Source organism: Mesoplodon bidens (genome assembly GCF_964165515.1).
Source record: "Mesoplodon bidens genome assembly, chromosome: 13".
Lineage (NCBI taxonomy): Eukaryota > Metazoa > Chordata > Mammalia > Artiodactyla > Ziphiidae > Mesoplodon > Mesoplodon bidens.
In genome coordinates, this window is record NC_138169.1 from 4,890,955 (window position 1) to 4,915,834 (window position 24,880).

Genomic DNA, 24,880 nt, shown 5'->3' on the forward strand with positions numbered 1-24,880 from the left:
GCTCATTAGTGACTCATTGCCCAGGTGTTTTTATCGGGGAGCTGGTCATGTAGGCATCCTCTGCTTGGCATATACCAAAATCCCAGACTCCCTTAAGGAGAGCAGGTTGTCAACATAAACTATATTGTCTACATAAATCATTTTGACAAAGTGAGCCATTCTTACCAGGGAATGGGGGGAACCCTCCTGAAATCCAACTTTCAACATACCATCCAAAGGCTAACCTCGTAAACTGGCCTTTCAAAGGACAGCACTCTCAGGACTGCGATGTTATTTTTTACTTCACCCAAGATATGTTCAAGCTCAGGGAAGAAAAATAACTTTCATTTCCACTAGACATTATGGCTGGAGGAGTGTGAGCCTGGAACTTTAGGCAGCCCATATTGCCTTTACTAAAAAGTGTATCTCTCCTGGGAATTGACACAACAGAAGAAAAAATTGAGAGATGGAAAAAGAGAAACCACATTCTGCTAAGCCACTAGATACAGCCATACCTGCACCTCAAAGCCTCCCTGGATGCTTGTTTTGCAAGCCTATATAATTCCCTTGTTTTGTGTAGACCAAATGAATTTTTTTTCACTTGAAAATGAGACAAAGTTTATTTATCCCATCGAGTCAGGACCTATTAGAATTAATCATGGGATACTGTTTTCTTAGAAAATAAGAGAAGACATTGAAGAAAGGTTTGAAGAAAAGGAGGGAGGAATAAGATGAGTGGTAGAGATGAGAGTGAGAATAAAGCTTGTTTTAGCTGAATAGACGATCTGACAACCAGGAGGGTTTAAAGAGGAAGCCTGAAATTCTCCATAGAAATCTTATTCTTCTGCCCCAAAAGACGCCACCCATTAAATAAAATGCACAGTCAAATACATTAATATATCTGAAACTAAAACACCACCCTCAAAGCATCACTCTTATGAAAAAGTAAATTTTAATTGGATTATGAATAATACAGAGCAGTAGGTTTGGGTAAAGAAGCTTGTTCTAGGCTGATACCCTAGGGAAATAATTTCTAAAAACAATAATGAATTAGATTTCATGCTTCAGGAGAACCCTTAATCAAAGTCTCATATTGAATCTGAGATGGTGGATATTTATAACCTTAATACAAATGACCTATTCATTGGACATTAGTCCTGGATTTTTTTTTTAATTTATTTATTTTAATTATTTTAGTTTTGGCTGCGTTGGGTCTTCATTGCTATGTGCGGGCTTTCTCTAGTTCTGGCGAGTGGAGCCTAATCTTTGTTGTGGTGCCCAGGCTCCTCATTGCAGTGGCTTCTCTTGTTGTGGAGCATGGGCTCTAGGCACACGGGCTTCAGTAGTTGTGGTGCATGGGCTCAGCAGTTGTGGCTCGCGAGGTCTAGAGTGCAGGCTCAGTAGTTGTGGCGCATGGGCTTATTTGCTCCACGGCATGTGGGATCTTCCCAGAACAGAGATCGAACCCATGTCCCTTGCATTGGCAGGCAGATTCTTTTTTTTTTTTTTTTTTTTTTTGCGGTACGCGGGCCTCTCACTGTTGTGGCTTCTCCCGTTGCGGAGCACAGGCTCCGGACGCGCAGGCTCAGCGGCCATGGCTCACGGGCTGAGCCGCTCCATGGCATGTGGGATCTTCCCGGACCGGGGCACGAACCCGTGTCCCCTGCATCGGCAGGCGGACTCGCAACCACTGCGCCACCAGGGAAGCCCGGCAGGCAGATTCTTAACCACTGTGCCACCAGGAAAGCCCTCCCCTTTTTTTTGGTCTTGCCACACAAGAGAAAAAGAGAGAAGAGTTATGGGTCTGGATTTCAACAAAACTTCTTTTAGGAAAGAAATCAAATGGTTAAGTCATCCCTTGCTTTTGAGTGAGCCAACTTTTAGAAGTGCAGACGTGGAAAAGAGATGAATGAAGCTTCTATGTCCTAAAGTTAAGAAGCATTTAGACTCCTTTTAAAGGGTAGAATAGAATTTTTATATCGCAGGAATAATTCTCTAATTACAAGTAGAGAAAAACCCAAATTACTAGTTATTCACTGTCAGTTTGTGGCAGGTGTCACAAAGTCAGGAGAGAGAACAGGGAATGTAATTGCGTGAGGGTGACCCTGAGTGGGTGAATGCGAAATTTAGTGTATTACAAGGCACTTGCTATTCACCTCCTATCATTATATGATCCTGATAGCGGCAAACTTTCCACAGAGTACTAGAAATCCATATTATGTATAAAATCTCTGGACTTTAAAAAATTTGTAGTTAATTCAACATTGTGCTGACTGAAGAGAACAGCTCTGAGGTCCAACCTGCTTCTGAGAGGTTGCAAAATTTATTTTAGGGCATATTTGGTACTAACATGACTCCAAATAAGATGCCAGGTGGGACACTGAGGTCACATAGGATTATTCAGTTATTGGGGACTGTATGATCTCACTGGATTCAATCAATGAGGTTGGGTTTTTGCTTACACTATAGCTCAGTGTGGGATGGTGGGCATTTCTGCTCCATGTAGTCACTCAGGGACCCAGGTTCCTTCCCTCTTGTGGCTCTGTCATATCTTGGGCTTCATCTTCCTCTGTAATCAACTGATGGAAAGAATAAAGGGAAAGGGAAAGACTATGGAATAGACTCAACTCTGTTACCCCAAAGGTGATATAATTTGTTATCACACTATTACTTTAATTTCCATTTCATCAATTACTAGTGAATTTACATTTTTAAAATTAATTTGACTGGCCATGTGCAGTTCACCTTTCATGAGTTACTTATACAATGTACTTTATAATCTGTATTCAGTTTTTCAAATGTGGAATTCATTTATTTTTTCTTTTGAACAATTGGAATAAACTAGCTTGATTGCCTTCAAATCCTCACAAACTGCTTTATGAGTTACACTTGATCATCACCATCTGCTTTCACAGATGAGGGAAGTGGGGCTCAGATAGGGGACTGTCTTACCCAGATCGTGTAGCTGAATGGGGAGGAGAGGGGAATGGAGCCCAGGACCCTAAATCCAGACTTTTCCACAGAATTTGATGTGTCTTTCCTTTCCTTCTCCATCTGCAATGCCCACCACAGAAGAGGGTAGGAGGGGGAGAGGAAAATAGTAAAACCAAGAACTCCTGATGGCCCTGTAGCGTGGGAAAAGGGAATGTGTGTGAAGACAGAAAAATGCCTCCAGAGAATTTGAGGAGTGTGTGACTTCAAATCTTGGTCCTATGGCATCATCATAGAAGTAACCCTCCCCTCAAAAAAACTTAGTTCTTAAACCAGAGGTTCTTAACGAGAGAGTGCTTTTTCTCACAGGAGAATTTGGTAATGTCTGGAGAAATTTGGGTTGTTATAGCTGAATGGAGAGTGTTTGTGGCATCTGGTAAGTAGAGGTTAGGGCTACTTGTAAGCATCCTACAGTGCACAGGGCAGCCCCTACCACAAGAATCCTTCCCGAAAGCCAATCTTCTCAAGATTGAGAAACCTGCTTTATACCAGATATACACAACCCAGAGCCCTCTGAACATTAATATTTTTGTGCTTTGTATTAAACACATTTACTTAGCCTCAGGAAATTCTCCTTCAACTCAGCCATAAAAAAGAACAAAATAATGCCATTTGCAGCAACATGGATGGACCTCAAAACTGTCATACTAAGTGAAGTACATCAGACAGAAAGATATAGATCATATGATATCACTTATATGTGGAATCTAAAAAAAGTGGTACAAATGAACTTATTTACAAAACAGAAATAGAGTCAAAGATGTAGAAAACAATTTTATGGTTACCAGGAGAGAAGCGGGGGGTAGGGATAAATGGGAGATTGGGCTTCACATATACACACTACTATATGTAAAATAGATAACTAATAAGGACCTACTGTAGAGCACAGGGAACTCTAATCAATGCTCTGTAATGACCTAAATGGGAAAATAATCTAAAAAAGATGAATATATGTATATTTATAACTGATTCACTTTGCTGTACAGCAGAAAGTAACACGACATTGTAAATCAACTATACGCCAATAAAATTTTTTTTAAAAATATGAGCAAAATGAGACTTGTGTCATCAAGAACTTTAATAACCAAGTACACCCCCCTTTCTACCTGCCCCAGTGATTAAGATCTTTGGGGCCCCAATAATTCCCAAAGGTCAAGAGCAATCCAGTCTCCATAAAGCCTTTTTGTGGAGGTCCATACTTTGGTCCATTGAAAATGACCAGGAATGAAACACAAATCTGAATGCTGCTGATTCAGTTTCGGGAAGGATAACAACTCACGTGATTGTGGGAATGTGTACCTGTGCCTGCAAAACACAGTCTTGCATTTTGAAATCTATCTGGGCAATAAGGGTCAGGAATCCATTCACTGAGCTCCATCTTCATTAAAGAAAACGGAAATAGGTTCTTTGAGACATTATTGACTATCGCACAAGAGATAATACATACATCTGCATCAGATGACACAATTTGACCACAAGAAAATGACTTGAAATTTTATTTCTTTTGCCAACATTTGGTAAATTATAGGCATTAAATACATGATTGATGAATAAAGGAATGAAGTGTCCCCTATATTTACTCTCAAATATGGCAAATATTTCCATTTTTTAAAAGTGAAGCCAGATACCAGGGTTTAGAGATGAAACTTTACGATTTAAAAATTATAATTAAATAAATTTTTTAGGAATAATATGTTGCGTGGCTTAAAAAAAAACCCAAATTCTTCTGATGGTCTAAGACAGAGTGACCCACCAGTATTAAGGCATGTGTATTTGCTATGTTTGTATTTATTTTCCTCCAAACAAAGGACTATTATACTTCAGCATCATTAGTTGCAGAGAAGAGTCACTCTACTTAATTTAATCAGGAAAGGACTTATTAAGGAATACTAGGAGGCTTAAGAATGGTTCCAAGCAAGGGGAAACAAGACGAGGTTCTTGTTTAAGCTTCCAGCAACAACTTTCAGAGATACTCCGTAGAGCCAGAATGGCAAAGAAAGAATGAAGAGGGGCCAAGCCATGAGATGGGAGGGACCATGGGATAGGGGAGCCACCTTATTGGAGGAACCATGGGATGGGGGAGCCATTTTATTGGAGGAGCCATGGAACAGGGGAGCCATCTTATTGGAGGAGCCATAAGATGGGTGAAACCATGGGATGGGAGGACCCTCCAAATAGGAGGGAACCATCACAGCTATGACACTTGGAAAGCCACCACCACCACTGACCCAAGAAATGTGCTGCACATTCACCATGCCTGCATCACACCTGTCTATCCTAATATACCTCTCATATCAGAATCTCACAGAAAATTGTCTAATTAACAAAGCCCAAGTCACATGCCTACACATTCTGGACAGTGAGGCTGGAAAATAGAGGGTTGTTTTTTTTTTTCTATTTTAGGGAGCTAGATTCACAATGAACAGGTCAATCAAAATGTACAATGAATGTGTATCCTATATGTCTACAATATCGGATTTTTTTCTTCCTGAGTACACAGGTAAACTACATTTCACAGCCTCTATTGCAGTAAGTGGAGTATGTGACCTGGTTCTAATTAGCTAAATGTGAGCAGAATCTGTATGTGGCATAATCTCTAGTAGCCTCCCAAATAATTATCTTACCACTCTCTTTCCTCATCCATTGGCCAAAGGCAAGGAAGGCAGCCAATGTCTTTGAGATCAGAGAAGATGCTGTAGTCACAAGATGGCAGAAACCTAGATCCCCAAGGGACCATATGGCACAGAGCCCCTCACACCCCAGCAGCTAATTAGAGTCTAAATATGCTTCCTTGGGTTGACAATTAATTTATCTGTTACTGCTGCTAGGTTGCTTTAATTATTACAGAGTACAATGATTTAATCTAGTAATACACAATTAAACCTTGAAAGAATTAGGATAAACTATGACAGCACTGAAAAGACAATCTCCATCATCCCTCAAGTTTAATCACTAAAGTTTCATAAAGCCGGTGGGGTTCAGTCTTTGTCTTAACACCCCATAACATTCATGATACTGTTTGTGCTGCAGTGGTGAGAATCATCAGAAACGCAGATCACAGAATATAATACAACAAAGTCTTAAGCATTCTCAGTAACCCAACTGTCTCTAAAAGCTTCGTACAATTTCCATTAAGAAAATGCCATAAACTTCTTACTTTTGCATACTCTACTAGATATTATATCGTTTGTATATTTATAACATTTTACTGAAAAATAATATTTCTTTTTTTTTTCTTTATGGGTCATTTACTTTACTGTGTTAAACTAAGGAGTGAAACAAATGTCTAAGATGCCATTCACCCTAATATGTCACCTGACACAAATATGCATGAGCTGCAGTGGTTTGGTGAAGTAGGCATGAATTCCAAAATGTGTCTCTCCTTAAGATTCAGAAAAGGTTCTTGGGATATCATGATTATTGACCTTTTCCTGTGATTGACATTCTAGTTCAATTGTTCTATTGTTCTCTAGATACTAATCACTCACCACCTTTTATTCATTAAAGAAATGTCACAGGAGGTTGCAAAACTGTAAAATGTCACCCATGCAGATGATAATGACCTTTCCTGGAATGTAAACCTCTACAACAAAACCATTAAATCTGAATGTCCCTAAACTTTGATTCCTTGATCTATTTGTGTTTGTGGTAAGGTTGATGCAAGGTGGCAAGTTGGATTTACAGTATGTTAATGGATATCTATCTTTGACATAGCTGAGTAGTTAACAGTCAAGTTCTGGATTTAGAGGGCTTGGATGTGACTTAGGGTTCCAACACTTGCTTACTTTGTGACCTTTGTCAACTAATCATAGAACTGGTTCATGCTCCAGAGGATGTAATATGGACCCACACCCGTCTCTGGGAAGAGTGGCAAAGATTATGTGACCGTCTTTAATCTAACACAGAGTGTGAGAGCTAAATACCATCATCCCCCTCTTACTCCTTCTCCAGGATGCCTATATTCAGTGATCAACCTGAACCACTGTTCATTACAGCCCTGTCCATGAAAATCCCATGAATGAACATCTCCTATCCTTCTCAAAATATTTATTCTTTGCAAGTGATTTCCCCCTGACTGATCAGGAAGGAGAGCTGAAAATCACAATATTCTAATCTCAAGTGTGGCCAGATCAAGAGACATTTGTTATTATCTAAATAGATTTATACAAAGAACATCTTTTGGCTTCTAGAAAATCATTTTGGGTAATGACATCTAATGAACTTGATGAAATAATGAAGTCCCAGTTGCTGGCCATCCCAATCCATCTTCCCCCCTGGTTTAAGACCAATTTTTACTTTAAATCAGCTGAATGAAACTAATGAGAAACTTACACATAGATAAAATTATACAATAGAAAATATGTTATGTCTGTGCTAAACAGTTCAAGAATAGAAATCTAATACCAGTCAGATACAGAGTGTGTATGTGTGCTTCTCCTGGGTGGACCCTAGATGGTCTGGTCTCTACTGGCTCACTCCGAATTTGTGGGGTTTTATAATTCTTGATATTCTCTCTTTACCTACCGTGGAAGCCAATGTTTTTTCCACCAGGCAATGATCGACATGTTAGATTTCTGACATACAAGCATTGAGAAATTGCCTTAGAATTAATGCCTTTTGGTGACAGCCACAGTGGAGAGGGTCAGGACCATGGATAGAGTCCTTTTAATTGTATCTGATACATACAATTTGGTAGTCATATCTCTGAGTATAAACATCCATTTAGACATCATGTTCTCACCTAGATGAGTGAAACTTTCAGCAGAGCTTGGTCCCTGTTGCTTCAGGGTACAGGGTGACTCTCTCAAGGGTTCTTTGTGACCCGAGAAACCAAAGGAATATCCCAATGGATTAGAGCCCCATAGCAAACAGTACAGGAGCCATAATGCTTGAGTGGGTTGAGTGCAGCCCCAATATCAAGGCTGGAATGTCAATCAACATGACTCCATTCTCACCTGGTCTCCATGGCTGGTTGAGGCAGATAACCCAAGGTCATCCTTGCATAGCACTGCTCCGGCCATGGGACTAGGGTAGGCAAGTAACCTACCCTACCCTAGGGTCAGTCAGTGATGTCAATATTTTTCCTGTACTGAGGGAGGGGACTTCAGGGCAATGTGGTTCAGTGATGCTGGAACTGAAGCAGTAATGTGGACCAAGGCGGCAGAGCTAAGAGAATAACAGAGAAACTGAGCCAAACCTCTGATCAAGCATCACCTCTGGCAGCCTTTATTTTTCCTCATCTGGAAAATGGGCATCATAATTATGTCAGTTAAAATAGGATGACTGAGTCAACAAACAACCACAGACTCTCAATGGTTTTATGCAAGAAAGATTCACTTTTTTTTTTTTTTTTGCGGTACACAGGCCTCTCACTGTTGTGGCCTCTCCCGTTGCGGAGCACAGGCTCTGGACGTGCAGGCTCAGTGGCCATGGCTCACGGGCCCAGCCGCTCCGTGGCATGTGGGATCTTCCCGGACCGGGACACGAACCCGTGTCCCCTGCATCAGCAGGCAGACTCCCAACCACTGAGCCACCAGGGAAGCCTGAAGATTCACTTCTTACTCGTGGTCCAGTGTGAATCGGCGAGGGGGTTCTACTCCATGCAGCCATTCAGGGGCCCAGACTCCTTCCATGTTTGGGCTCCTCTATCTCTTATGGGCTACTCAGAGCCCTCCCCTGGGTCAGTTGCAGCTGGCCAATCAATAGGGGAAGAGAGAGAACAGGATAGACTGAGCAGGAGGTTTTATAAATCCAAAATGGAGGTGACATCACTTGCACCTGCACTTCATTGGTCAGAAATAAGTCCTATGGCTTCTGAGAAATATTCTCTGCGTGTGGCCCAGGAGGAAAAGGGAAATGGTTTGGTGACCTTGAAACCAGCCTGAGCCACAATAATATTACCTGCCCCATGGGAGTAGGGGGTGAGAAGATTAGAAGGAGAGAATGCAGGCCAGGGTTTCTTAACCACTATTGGCCTTTGGGACCAAATAGTTCTTTATTGAGAGGAAATATGCTATGCATTGTACCATATCTAACAGCATCCCTGGACTCTACCCACTTGATGCCAGAAGCATCTCTCCAGTTGTAACGACCACAACTGTCTCCAGACTTTTGCAAATATCCCCTTGGGGGCAAACTTGACCTCAGTTGAGAACCACCTATGAAGGTGACGTGCTTAGCACTGTGCCCGGCATATAGCCTAATAGATATTGTTATAGTCCTTAAGTGTGAGAATTAGATTTGAAAATCTTTGTAGGAGGACTTATAATAAAAGACGATGCTTATCAGTATTGATTATTATTATGTTGTTGTGGTTGCTATAGACCCACTGTTGCTGTATTTACACCATGTCTGATTCAGAAACTTTTTATATAAACCACTTCCTGCAGGGTCAGGAAACCATAAGTAGCAAGAATAAACCCCTTTCTCCCTTTCTTCCTTCCTTCTTCCCTCTCTCTCTCTCTCTCTCCCTTGTTTTCTGAAATACTTTGATGCTAAGTAGTTTGATATTATTATTTTCTAGAGAGATTATTTAACACAGATAAAGAAATATTTAATTGCAATGAAGGCTCTTCCTTTATCATAATGCCAATTCTCTGATCATTTAACAGGTCCCAGAGCCAAGATTTTCTATTTTCCTCAAAGCCCAAAATTCTCCATGTAGAGCTAATGTATATATAAATAGATAATAGACAGATAGAGAGAGAGGCTAATAGACATTTCTATATTCCAGGGTAACTAACAGACCCAATATACTGAGATAGTAAAGAGGACTCATTTCAATTACTGCATGATCTCACTTGTGTGTGGAATCTAAAATAGTCAAACTCGTAGAAGGAGAGAGCAATATCATGCTACCAGGGGCTGGGAGGAAATGGGGTGATGTTTCTCAAAGGGTATAAAATTTCAGTGACGCAAGTTGAATAAATTCCAGAGATCTCATGTACAGCATGGTGACTATAGTTAACAGTACTGTATTGCATACTTGAAACTTGCTAGGCGTGCAGATCTTAAGTGTTCTTACCATACACACACACACACACAAACACGCACACACATGCACACACTCAAACTATGAGAGCTGATGGATGTTAATTATTTTGATTGTCGTGATTATTTCACAATGTATATATTTAAATGTATTCCAAAACGTGAAGTTGTACCTGAAATGAGACAATTTTTATTTGTCGATTATACATCAGTAAACCTGAAAAATAATAAAAGTTTCCTTCTTCTCCAACAAAAGCATCCCATTTACGAAAAGACGCTGTTTCCTTCCCCAGGGGAGAATAACTACTATTAGAAATACAAACACTGATCTAAAAGTGTCCCCCACTGTCCTTCACGTGTCATAGTTATGCATAACAAGGTGAGATGTATGTTACTTAACTGGATTTGTTAGTGGTACTTTGGCACCTTAATTATTGTAAAATTGTATTCGGAGCCAACAGTGACTGAAATTGGATGTCAAGTTTGATTGTGGCTTAAAAATGAAATGTCATGTCCTGGGAGGCACTGTGTCCTAGAAGAGGTACCTGAATGTCAAGCTCCTCACATGGGCGGAGTTCTTCTGCAGGTCTGGGAAAACATGTTGTATGGTTGGTGTCGTTTACATATATGCAATGGGAAATTGGGCCGCTCCCCAAAGATCTGACCCAGCCAGACCATAGCATTCACACCTGAGAATCGGAGACGTCCTCTTCTGCCTGCCATGCAGAGACAGCACATCTACAGCACCACAGGGCAGTGCCAAGAGGGAAGAGGCAGAGACGAAAACTGCTGGGGTTCCGCGAGCTTCCCAGTTCCCTGCTTCTGGGGCCACGTTTCAGCGTCACCTGCGTATCCCATGGGACACCCTGTTTCTTATAACTCATTCTCCTTCTGAGCTTTGCTAACTCGCTATGGTCTCTTTTACATGCAAATACAGAACTTCAAGTGGCCAGTGGGTCTCGGATTGGTAATGGCTAAAACCAGAGAGCCTGGTCCATTAAACCCAGAGCCATAATCATTTGCCATAAATCAGCATAGTTTGCTTTTCCTTGCAACTTAGAGAGATTGTACACACTTCTCCTATAGATTCTAGCTTTAAATACTTTTTGCTTATAAGCTTAGGAAGACATTTTGAAGATTATCTATTCTATAAAGTATCCAATTCAGAAGTGCTTTCCATAACACCTCTCCCGTTCAGGGATGTCTGGCCGGTTTGGGAAGGAAGGCTGCCTTGCATCTCATCAGACTTTCTTTGCAGGGTGAATCCCACCGCCTGAGTTTTGATAAGGACAGGGCTCTGCTTCTCTTTGAAGGGGTCCAAAGAGGCCAGCAATTCTCTTCCTCCTTTCTGCCAGCTCAGGAACAGAAAGGGGAATGAGACCTGACTCACCGAACATCCTGCCCTGATATTTGAATCCAGAAGGAGGAATATCAGTGTGGGACAAAGAGTGAGTGCCCAGTGGTGGCAGCTCTATAGTCAGGTGACGCCATGTTGCAGGTGTGATAGAACTAGGCTACATCATCTAACTACCCTCCAGCCCATGGGTCCCTGCTGGTTTCCTGAGTCATGGTGTCTTCTGCTCTTGTGGATTCTGAAAGCCGCCCATTAATTTCAATACATTCATTTTCTATTTAAGTTACACCAGCCCTGCTGCCATTGTGTGCCACCCAGTACTCAGGCTGACACGATAGCAGGGGGTCACTCAGCCTCCCTGGGTCCTGCCAGAGACTCACAGGGAAGTCCAGGTCATCTTTAGGCAGCTCTTAAGATGTTCTTTCCCTAACACTCTTTTTGTTGACTTTCACAAAAGTAAAATAAATCTGTGGCTTTATTCACAGGCTGAGGTATGGGGGAAGGAGCATGGAACTTCCATGCCCTATCTGGACTTACCATCCTCCCAGCACCTCCACACGTTCAGCAACCAGGAAGCTCATCAAATCCCATTGTTCAAGAGTTTTTATAGAGCTAAATCTTCCTCTCTCCAACCTTCCCCTTCCCAGAGGTCAAAGCCCTAACCCTCTAATCACTTGGTATTTCTGGTGATCAGCTCCAACCCGAGGAGCTGATCAGTTCCAAGAACTATAGGTATCTTGGAATTACATAGTCATATATGTATAAGAGAGTGAGAGAGAAAGAGATAGAAAACAACAACAACAACAGAGAAAGGGAAGCCATGGAAGGAGGAATCCATAAAGAGAAAGATGATCATCTAGGTGGTTTAGACAATGCTACCCACTCACTACGCAGTGAGCAAATGCCCCCAGCTGAGCACAGAGTACGTGAAGGGATCCTGCTGCCCCTCTGTTTTGGTTCCTCGACAGCTCTTAGCCGGATCATGGCATGTTCATACAACATGGTCCTGAGGTGTCAGCCATCCTGTGCATTTGGGACTCGGCTGTAGATACAGAAATCTGCTCCAATACGGGAGGGGAAACTGGCTGCACTGGACTTGCAAAGAGATTCTCTCGTCTTGTCCTTTTTTTGAGATGCCCAAGGAAAATTCTGATTTTTAGCATCAGTGCTGAAACAGTATTTTTCTGCAGATGGTCGCATGACTCACTCCCTTTTCTCCTTCAAGTCTTTGCTCAAATGACACCTTACCAAAGGGTGTGTGTTGACAATTACTTTGAAATAATAATCCCTGCCCTGGCCGCCAGCTTTTCATATGCCTTTTTCTTGGTTAATTTTCTCAAAAGCACATTTTACTATCTGCCCTATCCATACATATTTACTTGCGAATTTTTATGTGTTTTTTTCCTCTACAATAATACAAGCTCCCAGAGGCCAGACATCTTTTCTGTCTGTTCTGTTTACTTTATATCCCCAGCACCTAAGCAATGGCGGTCAAAGAGCAGGTGTTCAATAAGCATTTATCATCGGACACATAAATATCTACCTCACAAACCCAACTCACCTGCAGTTTGGGAGATATGCCCTCCCCTTCTCTCTCCTGCTTCCAAAAAGGTCCCAATTCGGTATTATTTCTTCCTGTGAATTCTATTACATTTTCCAGCTGACTCGTGAAAAGCTTTGATGCAGACTAAAGAAATTGCAGCTTCCATGAGGAAGAAGGGTTGAGGGGTCTGGCTTGAGAAAGCGGTTAGTGGGTGATCACAAACAAAAATATTCTACTAAGTCACAATGACTAAAGAGATAGCAGCTTGACTTTCGACACAGAGCTGCATCTTTAAGAACCTCAAAGAAGTCAAGCAAATCTCCAGGCTGGCTTTCGAGGGTTGTTTTGATGGAAATATCACCATTGGTTCAAATCCCAACTCTTTCACTTACTGGTTACATGATCATAGGCTAGTCAATCATTGCCCTGTGTCTCAGTATTCCTATCTGTAAAGTAGGAGTGAGAGTCTACTTCATAGTGTTAGTATGAGATTATATGCCTTCCTATATTCTGCAAATACTTATTTAGAAACTGCCATGTTCCAAACACCGTTTCGGTAATCAGAGGCACAGCTGTGAATAAGACAGTCCTTGCCCTTAAAGAGCACAGATAAATAAATGACAAGGGTTTTTCAAGTAGTAAGAAGGTAACTGGGGATTTCTTCAAATTGATGGTGATTTCTCTTGGGAAAATACCTAGAAGTTAAATTGCTAAGTCATAGAATATGTGTATGTGGTATAATAAGAAATATGTTTGGTCTTTGTGCCCACGTCCTGGCACAGAACTCCCCAAACCCTAGGAATTTCCCGAGTGATAGAAGTATTTTTGGTAATTCATAAAGAGCTCCTTTTGAGCACACCTGAGACTTTGCTAATGAGGTGACTTAGGGTGGGGCACCTAGGTAACCTCAGGGTGGAGCTGATCACCAGAAAGACCAAGTGATTAGAGGGTTAGAGCTTTCAGCTCCATCCACTGAGCTCTGGGAAGGGGAAGGTTGGAGAGCTGAAGATTGAACTCTGAAATCTCTTGAACAATGAGGTTTGATGAGCTTCCTGGTTGATGAATGTGTGGAGATGCTGGGAGGATGGTAAGTCGAGATAGGGCATGGAAGTTCCATGCTCCTTCCCCCATACCTTACCCTCTGCATCTCTTCCATCTGAACACTCCTGAGGGGTGTTCTTTTATAATAAATCAGCAAACATAAGGAAATATTCCTTGAGTTCTCTGAGCCACTGTAGAAATTATCAAACCTGAGAAGGGGATTCTGAGATTTATAGTCAGTAGGTCAGAAGTACAGGTGACAACTTGAACTTGCAATGGGGTCTGAAAGTCAGGGGAGACCTTGACTTTGATGCTGTCCCTAGGTAAGTATTGTCAGAACTGAGTTAGATAGCAAGACACCCAGTTGGGCTCTAGAGCATCAGAGAATTGTTTGGTGGTGTTGGAAACACTCCAGAGTATATGATTAACTTAAAAAGAAACTGCCAACTAATTTTCACCAGCAATAAAAGAGAGCTTCCTTTGATCCACATTTTCACCAACATTTCTTGCCAGGCTTTTTAACTTTGGTTATTGTAGAAGATATTTTGGGGTATCTTATTGTAGTTTTAATCTGAATTCCCTTGGTGACTGATGTTATACTCTTCTTTCTTGTGATTTGTGGCCACTTACATAACTTTCTTGATGAAAAATCTGTTCAAGTCTTTTGCTCATTTTTATATTAGCTTGTCTTTGATTATTGACCTGTAGAAGTATTTAAGAAAATCTGTATGAAATTTGTCTGATAGACGTATTGCAAATATTTTCTCCCAGTTTGAGGTTTGCCTGTTCATTGCTATGATTACATCTTTAATCAGCAGAAATTAAAAAAAAATTTTTAAAGGTCAACGATTCTATTCTTTTATCATTAGCAATTTTGAGTCCTGATTAGGAAACTTTTGCTAAACCCAAGATAACAAAGATTTTCTCTTCTGTTTGCTCTTAGAAGCTTTATTCTTTTAATTTTAACTTTTGGGTCTATGACCTCTCTCAAATGAAGTAGTAGGTCATTTCAGTTCCAACTTTAACAATAAAAAGTAGAAAGCTGAAAATTACCTCTCTCCCTATATTTTCACATTATCTTTGTGCAAAGAAAGCAAAGGGAAATGTATCATGTAAAATGTGACTTAAACCATCTAATGAAGCAAAAAGTCATAATCACATGGACAACAAAATTAAAAGCATTGTCCATTTTACTGTTTGCAAAGTGCCTTATTCCTATGGGTAATGCAAATGTATAAGAAGTTTTTTTTTTTTCCTCTCAGCCTTTGCAGGACCTAAAGAGACAGGCTCGTATTTTGAAAAAAAAAATTTTTAATATGTATGTACATATATAAATATTTATATATAAACACACATATATATATATTTCATCTGAAAAACTGACCTAGTGTAGCAACGACATTTTGAAGGCATCTCATAGAACATGAAGATGGTCCAGTAATACGAATTGAAAATGCTATTGCTTTCTTGGACCGGGAGGATAATTTCCCTAATGGACTACAAAGCCCTTGGATCTTTATTTTCCATCTGGAAAATAGTAGTGACCTGACCATCTTGAGTCAGAGTGCCCTATAAAAATACCGAAGCCCAGGTCATATTGTTCTGTGAACTTTCCCTTCTATTTAAAAAATCTAAACCGTAAATATACCAGAATAACTTAAATAAATTTTATAAATTCATAGATATCATTGGTGGGTACTAACAATTCGTCCATAAGAAATCTAAAATGTAGTGTTTGCATTTTGTAAACAAGAAACCCTCAAAATAAAAGGTGTTCATTTTTTCCTGAATGCCATTTTCAAAATTCCACTTTCCCTTCTCTTTTTGGATCCACATTTACTTACAAGCATAGAGACACCTGGTGAGGACTCACTGGTGTCTGTGGCTCAGGCCTCCAATATCCCAGGACCAAAAGGACCGGATAAAGCTGTTAGTAGGAGACAATTATATAAAGTGCTGAGGGCTTCCCTGTGCAGTGGTTGAGAATCCGCCTGCCAATGCAGGGGACACGGGTTCGAGCCCTGCTCCATGAAGATCCCACATGCCACAGAGCAACTAAGCCCATGAGCCACAACTACTGAGCCCGCAAGCCACAACTACTGAAGCCTGTGTGCCTAGAGCCCGTGCTCTGCAACAAGAGAAGCCACCGCAATGAGAAGCCCGCGCACCGCAAGCAAGACCCAACATAGCCATAAATAAATAAATAAATAAAGTGCTGAGCAAAAAGGTGGATGGGAGAGAGAGTGGATTTGCAAAATTGGGAGAGCAATTTGGTTCCTTTCCTGCCAGCTTTTTAGAAGCATGAAACCATGCTGCTTCACAGATTAGTGTCACAAAGGCAATTTTTATGTTGTATGTCCATCATTATAGGATACCCGCAAGGTCTGGGGAAAGAGCCAAGCTTGGTAAGCAGCGATAATGAAGACGTATGAAGCTATCCAAACGCTGGATTGCCAGAGAGGCTCCCTTTCCATAATAACGACAAGGGACGGCATTGACCACGTGGCAAAGATGATGCTATGATGCTGCCAGGCTCCTGAAGCGCACACATGGACAAAAATAGCCCGAGAAGAATTTGCTCAGTAACATACCATGATCTTTCCGTTGAAATGTCTGCAGCAATCTTTGGGGATCCAAGCAGAACCCCCAGTAGTCTTGAGCTTTTCTTATCCCTCCAGAGCTCTGCGTATCTGAACCACCAGCACCTTGTCACTCCTGGCCCCATACGAATTCCCTCTCCCTCCTCTTCCCACAAACAGACAAAACCAAACCAGTAACTCAAAGCAAGAGGGAAAAGGGGGCCATGACCTCATCTATCACTACACCTGAGTGGTAAGGTAGTTTGGTCTCTGGCCTGGAAAGTGAGAAACACTGGGCCTCTTTCTCTTATCGCCACGTTGGAGCATCTGGAAACATTTTTACCCAGGCTGCTAGGGAAAAAAATGAAAGATCAGTTTTTAGAGGTGACATTTCTTTTTAAAATCTGCACCTGTTATCTCAGGTTCTGAAACACAGGCGCTGAACTCTCTGGAAGGAAAGAAATGCATGCCTAGAAAAGTAGTGTCCAATCATATGGAGATTTGCTTTTCCTCATTTCAGGCAGCTGGAAAACGAGGAGCAAAAGCCCAGCTTCGTGAACTCTGAGCGTCTGGATGAAGCAAAGGTCCCCTCCTGTTTCCCAAACCTTGAACGTGAGTACCCACATGTTACCCGTATTTCACTGAGATCTGGAGGGGTGTTCAGTGTTGGATGTAGACCCCAGCACTCCCCACAGCAGGGACGGTTCCTTTCTGTCTGAACTTCTGAGCCTCTCCCCTGCGTCCCAAGCTTGTGTGTGCCTCAGGCGTTGGGAGATCAGAGGGGTTTCTCCCTGTCGTGATGTGCTTGTGAATGGCTGCATTTGAAAAGCAAAAATATATGTGGATGGAATTCAATAGAAGAATGTTGAAATGTACATTTTCATGTTAAAAATGATGATTTACCCTGTGGTGAGAAGAAACATTTATCCTGGAAAATGAAGTCATTTGCCAGTTCCATCTACAACCCCGACACAGGCCACACCCTTTCCAGGTGAGAATCCCTGGAATCGGTGCCTTTTGTGATGTCCTCATCCAGTACGTGTCTTTCCTCCATCGGCTGAAGTACTGCAGAGTGGGATGTTGAAGGTTTAAAACACATAGCTTTATGGATACCGGGGGAGAAGGGACGAGGGGTGGGATGAATTGGGAGATTGGGACTGACATTATACACTACTATGTAGGAAATAGATAACTAATGAGAACCTACTGTATAGCACAGGGAACTCTACTCAGTTCTCTGTGGTGACCTAAATGGGAAGGAAATCCAAAGAAGAGGGGATATATTTAGACGTATAACTGATTCACTTTGCTGTACAGCAGAAACTAACACCACACTGTAAAGCAAATATACTCTAATAAAAATCAATTAAAAATAAAATGTATAGCTTTGCATGATATAATATAAAAATGTAATTATTCCAAGACATACACCTTTCAGTGTTTCTGTTTACTGCATACAAGCAATTCCATCATCCACATTTTGCCCTAACTTTTCCACCACCCATTTAATGCGCTGCTCTTTTGTACAAGGAATGACATGTATTTCATTCTACAAGGTGATTTTCCCAGAGGAATCGTCACTTAGTTTAAAAACCTTTTACCCTGTGTCAACACAGAGACTGAAGGCAGGGATGTGATGAAATGATCGAAGTGGCTGAAATGGAGAAAAAACATAACCTTATGGGTTCAAAAATGTGTGAGGTGTGTGTGTGTGTGTGTGTGTATAGGTGTGTGTGTGAACACGTGCATGCAGAGTAGTTCTAACAGCTACAGCTTACCCTGGAATTCCCAAAATCTGCACATAAAACAGAACAACATCTTTACAAAAGGGTTAAATAAGAATTATGATAAGAATCTGCAATACCTGGTTTTCAAATAAAGGTTAAATTTTTTTTTAAATGTACATAGTCTAAAGATGTGGTAACAAGACAAAACATACATTTTTCTATCTGTGTTGATGTTCTCGATTTCCCAGATATTCTGTCTATATGGCATATGGACCTGTGATAAACATAAAAAGCATAGAAGAGGAAGCCTCACCACGTCATGGAATGCTGCTCTCAAAGACATGCCAGTCTCAGCTGCGAGTCTATGCTGCCCCCCGACCTTGTGGGATATTGGAGTTGAAGGATTAGTTACCCATTATCCAAGGTCTCAGGATGTCTGGGAATCACACCTCTTTAGAAACTTAAAGAGAATCCCAGGAAACCACTGTTGTCTTCTAGCCAAAACTCCATCTCTGTACCCCGAATTAAATCTCAGAGACAGATTTTTGGGTGAAGTAGAAAAGAATGGCTTTATTGCTTTGCCAGGCAAAGGGGGCCATGGTGGGCTAATGCCCTCAAAACTGTGTGTTCCCCCCACCAGGGCGTAGTGAGGAGTTTTATAGCAATGGTTCAAAGAGGAGGGCATGGTCAGCTCGTGAACCTTCTTCTGATTGGTTGGTGGGGATGTAATTGGGAGTTGGCATCATCAACCTTCTGGTTCCTATTGGTCTGCGGTCTAGGTGCTTGTGGGAAGCATGCAGTTAACTTCTCCCACCTGATGGGGGTTTCAGCATCTGCACAACAGCTCAAGATATTGTTCTGTGTATCCCTTGAGGCTGAACCAGGACCCTGCCCCAAGGCTGCACCCTTGTCTCTTGACTGCTCCTCCCTTGTCTCTGCATCCCCTCCCTCCCCTGATTAGCAACTGTTTGAACGTGCGCTTTGGAACTCAGGGAAGATCTTGGAGGCTGAATGAAGCCTATTTCCTGTAATCAGAAAATGCGAGACACAGAAAGACTTTTGTGCCCAGGAGCCCCCCAGGATCCTGCTTGGTTTCAGACGGCTTGGTGGAGATTCAAGGAGAGAGGTAAACCAGCTTCCAGCTGTGCACCCAGGTCTGTGATGGTTACAGGTTTTCAGGAAAATCACTGCATCTCAGCCACGATGGAGCTAGAGAGGGAGAGAGAACATTCAAGGTTGAGGAGGAAAGTGTCTGCTTCACATCGTCCTACAAACAAAAACTCCTGAAGCTGAAATTCAACGTGTAAGAAAATCAACCATTATAATCCCATGGATGTTTTATTTTTCATCACAGCTTTATTATAACCATTTCCAACTTTCTAACTGATATTTATACCAAAACAGTTTCCTAATTGACTGCCAAAAGAACACATTTGCTGAACTGGTTTATTAAAGCATTTCATAATTATCTGATTTCACCTGCCAAATAAAGGATTTCTAAAAAGAACAACCTACTTCATTTTTGGTCTTTGATTCAAACGACAATAACAGTGTCTCCTTTATAAAAGTTTTGGATTATTTTAGTGGCAGTAATTTAAAATTTCAAAAATAATACACATCTTGGCACAGGATATTCAAAGTACATGAATCATTACATTAAAAAATGAATATGTATGCTCAGAGAATGATACAAGTGTAATAAATCTGTTTAAAGGATGGTGTTTAGCCATTGCCTTCTGCTTCTGTTTGGCTCAGATATTTATGAAACAATGATGGGCAAGCCCTGATGACATTCTTGAGTGCCCCAGGAAATCACAGTGGAGACGAAATCTTAATCACCTAAAGACATCAGTCCTTTCAGTTAAACATCTATTTGAAAATTAATTCTGGAGAAGAAGGCATCACCACTAAACTAGCTTTGGGTAAAACAGACATTAGAAAACAGTTCAGTTGTGGACTAACATTTTGCAATATCTTTTTACTGTTTTATTAAGAATATCTAATATTCAATCTCCAAACTATTATCCTATCAATATTAGCCAGAAAAGATTTTCAGTAGTATAACAGAAAAGATAGAACATAAGACTCTGGTAATTTTTTAAAACTTTATTTTATTGATGTATAGTTGATTTACAATGTTGTGTTAATTTCTGCTCTACAGCAAAGTGATTCAGTTATACATATATATTATTTTTCATATTCTTTTCCATGATGGTTTATCACAGGATATTGAATAGAGTTCCCTGTGCTCTACAGTAGAACCTTGTTTTTTATCCATCCTATAGATGCAAGTTTGCATCTGCTCATCCCAAATTCCCAGTCCATCCCTCCACCACACCCCTGCCCCTTGTCAACCACAAGTCTGTGCTCTGTGTCTGTTAAGACTCTGGTAATTTTATATTTTGTGTGAAAAATGGAATCTTAAACTTTCAAAAAGTGGGCTCCACTGCCCAAGTCCAAGTACAGCAAAATGGTTCAGCTTCAAGGTTAGACAGTAAAAACATTCAGAGGTTCCCTATCTTTATTTGTAATACACAGATAGTAGAGAGTCATATTGGTGGGAACGTGCTGGTTTCATCTATGTTGTAACTTAGTTTTTCCTGCAAAATGAGGTCCCATCACCAGTGTTAGTTTACTGTTTCTAACCACAATCCAGTGGGATGGTACTGGCTCGTGTTATTACTCTCATTTCATTGTTGATGAAGGACTCAGAGAGGTTAAGGGTTTTGCCTAAATCACCCATCTGACCCATGACCTTTTGCCTAAATCACCCATCTGACCCATGACCCATCCCCAATTTTTTGAGCCCAAATCTTAAGTCTGCCCATGTCTCCATGTGGCCATATTATGAATCGGGTTCTTTAAAGCTGTTTGCTTCCCGAAAGTCAGTGGTTTCCTTTCAGTCAATAACAAGCCTGAACTGTGAACCTGTCTGAAGGGCACAATCCACATTTTCTGAGCAGCCAAGTGCAACCGATGTCTTATACTGACAGCTGCATTCAAGATACTCTGTCTCTTTCTCAAATAAATGGTTTCCCTGACTAGAAAGGCTCAAGACCCCAGGACACAAAGTTGCTACTTTTTCTTCTCTGCTGCAAAGAGAAGCCTCTCTAATCAATCTCTAACTGTGCAGTAAGCCTACTTATATCACCAACGTAAAACACACCCATGATAAGATAGGTGGTGAATCAGTTTTCTATTCCTGCTGTAAAAAATTTCCAAAAAGTAGGGGGCATGCATTAACCCCAGTTTATTCCCCTAGAGTTCTAGAAATCACAAGTCTGTCATGGGTCTCACTGGGCTAAAGTCAAGGTGTCAGCAGGCTGCGTTCGTTTGTGATATCTGTAGAGGACAATCTGTTTGTTTGCTGGTTCCAGTACGCAGAGGCCCCCACGTTCCTCCATAGAGGCCACTTCCTCCATATTTTAAAGCCAGCGATGTCTCATCTCTACAGCTGGACCCGCCATCACATCTCTTTCTTTGACTCTCCACCTCTGCCTCCCTGTTCTGATTTTAAGGGCCCTTGTGACTAGACTGGGCTCCCCTGGATAATCCAGGATACTCTCCTGACTTTAACATCAGTTTATTAGCAATCTTAATCCCATCTGCAACCTTAATTCCCTTTTGCCATGTAAAGTAACATAGTCACCCATTCTCCGAGTTTGGACATGGGCGTGTTTGGGGCTATTATTCTGCCTACCAAGGAGGGAACTAAAACTTTGGATAAGTCATCTCACTTGGCTGAGATAGCAGTGGATGCTGCTCATTTGACCTAGAGCCCCAGCCCCTCTTCTGTCATCCAATAACAGGCTCTGCATACTGAAAGGAGTGGGCACAGGGCAGACCAATCATCGTGTCCACCCCCCTAGCCACCGTGTTGGGTGAAAGTGTTACCAAAAGTGGGGTCTGGCTGCTCACCACTCAAGAGGCAAGGTTGGTGGAAAGGAAAGTTTGCTTTATCTTGGAAGCTGGCAACTGGGGGAGAGGATGGACCCATGTTCAAAGGCTGGCTTCCCCCTCTGACAATCAGTGGACAGGAGCTTTTAAAGGGGAGTTTCAGGGATGCACAGGCAGAGGGAGGGGCCTACATGCAGAAACAGCACAGGCAGCTCGGACAGTCCTCGTGAAATTGGTCATGTGGTGGTCTGATCGGTGTCATCTTGATTGTTTTCAGTACAGTTAATCTTTAGCTCCAGGGTCCATTTGAGGCCAGTTCTCGGAATTGTGGCAGCTTATGTCATGGCTACAGCCTGGTCATCATGTAGTTAACTTCTCCACCTGATAGGGGTTTCAGCATCTGCAAAACAGCTCACAGGACATGGCTCAGAATATGATCTATAGCCCTTGAGGAGGAACTAAAGGGCTTTGACTTTGCGTAATGACTAAACTATTATTACTTGGTCTTGTTTGACTGTTTACCTTGCCTTCTGCATTTTCTAACTTCTCTGATTAAACATATTCTTTGGCTAAAGTTTTTCTACAGACAAAAGGCAGGCGGAAGTCATGAGGGGAAGGACTGTAGGGTCCTGCTCTGTTTCAGAAGGATAGGCAGGGGACCCATGCTGGCTCACTCACTGTCCTTCTCTAGGATTTTCCAACCTGAAGCTGGTAGAAACGACCCCCTTGCCCCCCACCCCCCGAACCCTGAAGGTTCTGCTACTATTTGAACAAAGGGCTTCATGCAGTCACATTTTCCTTAGGTTGGAAAGAGCATGTTTGCAACACAGAGAATGAAACCAGTTTGTAGAAACGAGGAAGGGAAGAAAGACAAGAGGGAGAGATGAGAAGAACAATTTCTAGCGGTGTTTAAGTCCCAGAATCCGAGGGAGTGTTATCAAGGCCAGCTCACCTCCACATAGAACAACTTTATGAGGCCAGAAATTATGCAATTTTGCTTAAGTTGACCTAGTCTAAGCTTTCCTCCTTTGCTACCAGAGTCCTGAGAAACCCAGACAGAATGCCAAGATGATGTCTTGAGGAACATCAGGGTTCCTAGAAAAAGTTGGAGAAATGCTGGCCTGAGGCGTGAAGGCAAAACAGGTCTCAGTAGGGGATTCCGTGATCTTCTAAGAGGGGGAGATAGACATGAAATCCTTCCCACTCACAATCCTGAGGAAAAACTTCGGTAAAAGAAGCAAATATTATTTTCCATCTGGGTTTTGGAAATCAAGGTCAGAGGCAAAGCACTGGAAAGAAAGACATTTAAACCAGACCTAGGAGGGGTCACTAGTTAATCTCAATCCATGAACCCACAAAGAAGCCTCTGCTCCCTGGAAAGGATAGTTACTAAGAGATTGATGTGTTGAGATGCTCAGAGTGTGAGTTCTGGACCACAAGTTCACGGTTTCAAATCCCAGCCTTTCCTGGAATAGGACAGCAGTGCACCTAAACTTCCTGGGCCTCCGTTTCCGCACCTGAGAAATGGTGATAATGCCAGAACCTCAACTGAGGAGATTATTGGGAAGATTAACTGAGCTAATTCATACAAAATGCTGCTTAGAACAACCAAGCTAGAGCTGACACATCTTCAGAGCTCAGTAATGCATTCGTTTTATCATCCTTATCACCTAAACATCCCCAATGACTGGGCTGATCACAAAGCATGTGTCTGTTCTCTGCTATCCTTTTTATTGTTATTACTATTTTTAATCTGACCAGCTGCTTGAAGGGAGATGAGCAGGCCAGCCATCAGCAGCAAGCCAGGCATTCTTAGACTGTATCATCCACATCAGGAGCTAAAGACCTTCACTGACACTTTCTTTTCCACTCACCCACTCTCTGTTTACCCAAAAGGTAGATACATTCATGCCTTCACTTAAGCTTTTCTCCTGCCTTAAAATTAGATATTCAGCCCCAGCAATCATTGTCTCCATATCTCTCATCTCACTCACCTGCTGGCGAATCCATTGACGCAAAACTGTTTGATTTCTTAAGCCAATAACTATTTCTAAAGCCAAAGCAAAAACAACAACAAAAAACCACTAATCACATATTTCTTTATTGGATTTGGGGAAGTTTTCTTTTTCTTTTCTTTTTTCCCCTCCAATGTGTTGACATGAACCTACCTGTCTTTAATAAGCTCCTTGAAATAATAGCTAAGGAAATACTATGAGCAAAGTGAATTGCTGTTACTGGAAAAAATTTTATGACAAAGTTAGGAAGCAAGAAGTCACAAATGCACTTCAAAGCAATGAGCAAACTCTGCTATATAATCAGCTGTGCTGTATTTTAGTTTTATAGCCAAGGTGATCGTGTGCCACACCAGCCTTCAGGTCAAAGGAGCATCGGGGACCATGCTTGGGTGCATTTCTTTTTTTAAGTTCTTTTTCAACTGAAGTATATTTGATGTACAATATTATATGTTACAAGTGTACAATATAGTGATTCACAATTTTTAATGGTTATACTCCATTTATAGTCATTATAAAATATTGACTCTATCTCCTATGTTGTACAATATATCCTTGTAATTTATTTTATACATAATAGTTTGTGCTCACTTCCCTCTCCCCGCTGGTAACCCCTAGTTTGTTCTCTATATTTGTGAGTCTGTTTCTTTTTTGTTATATTCACTAGTTTGTTGTCTTTTTTTAGATCCCCCATATAAATGATACGGTATTTGTTTGTCTCTGTCTGACTTATTTCACTTAGCATAATATCTTCCAAGTCCATCCAT

The 24,880-nt window shown here is 41.4% G+C and overlaps 1 protein-coding gene across 1 annotated transcript in view; it reads left to right on the forward strand.

Moving 5' to 3' along the window:
* LOC308626845 (uncharacterized protein) overlaps window positions 1-17,258 on the forward strand; it is a 154,372-nt gene extending 137,114 nt beyond the window's left edge. Inside the window, exon 4 of the mRNA XM_081252341.1 lies at window positions 16,998-17,258. Coding sequence (XP_081108467.1) covers window positions 16,998-17,196 — 199 coding nt within the window. The 3' untranslated portion in view covers window positions 17,197-17,258. The remainder of the gene's footprint in view (window positions 1-16,997) is intronic.
* Window positions 17,259-24,880: the final 7,622 nt, after the last annotated feature.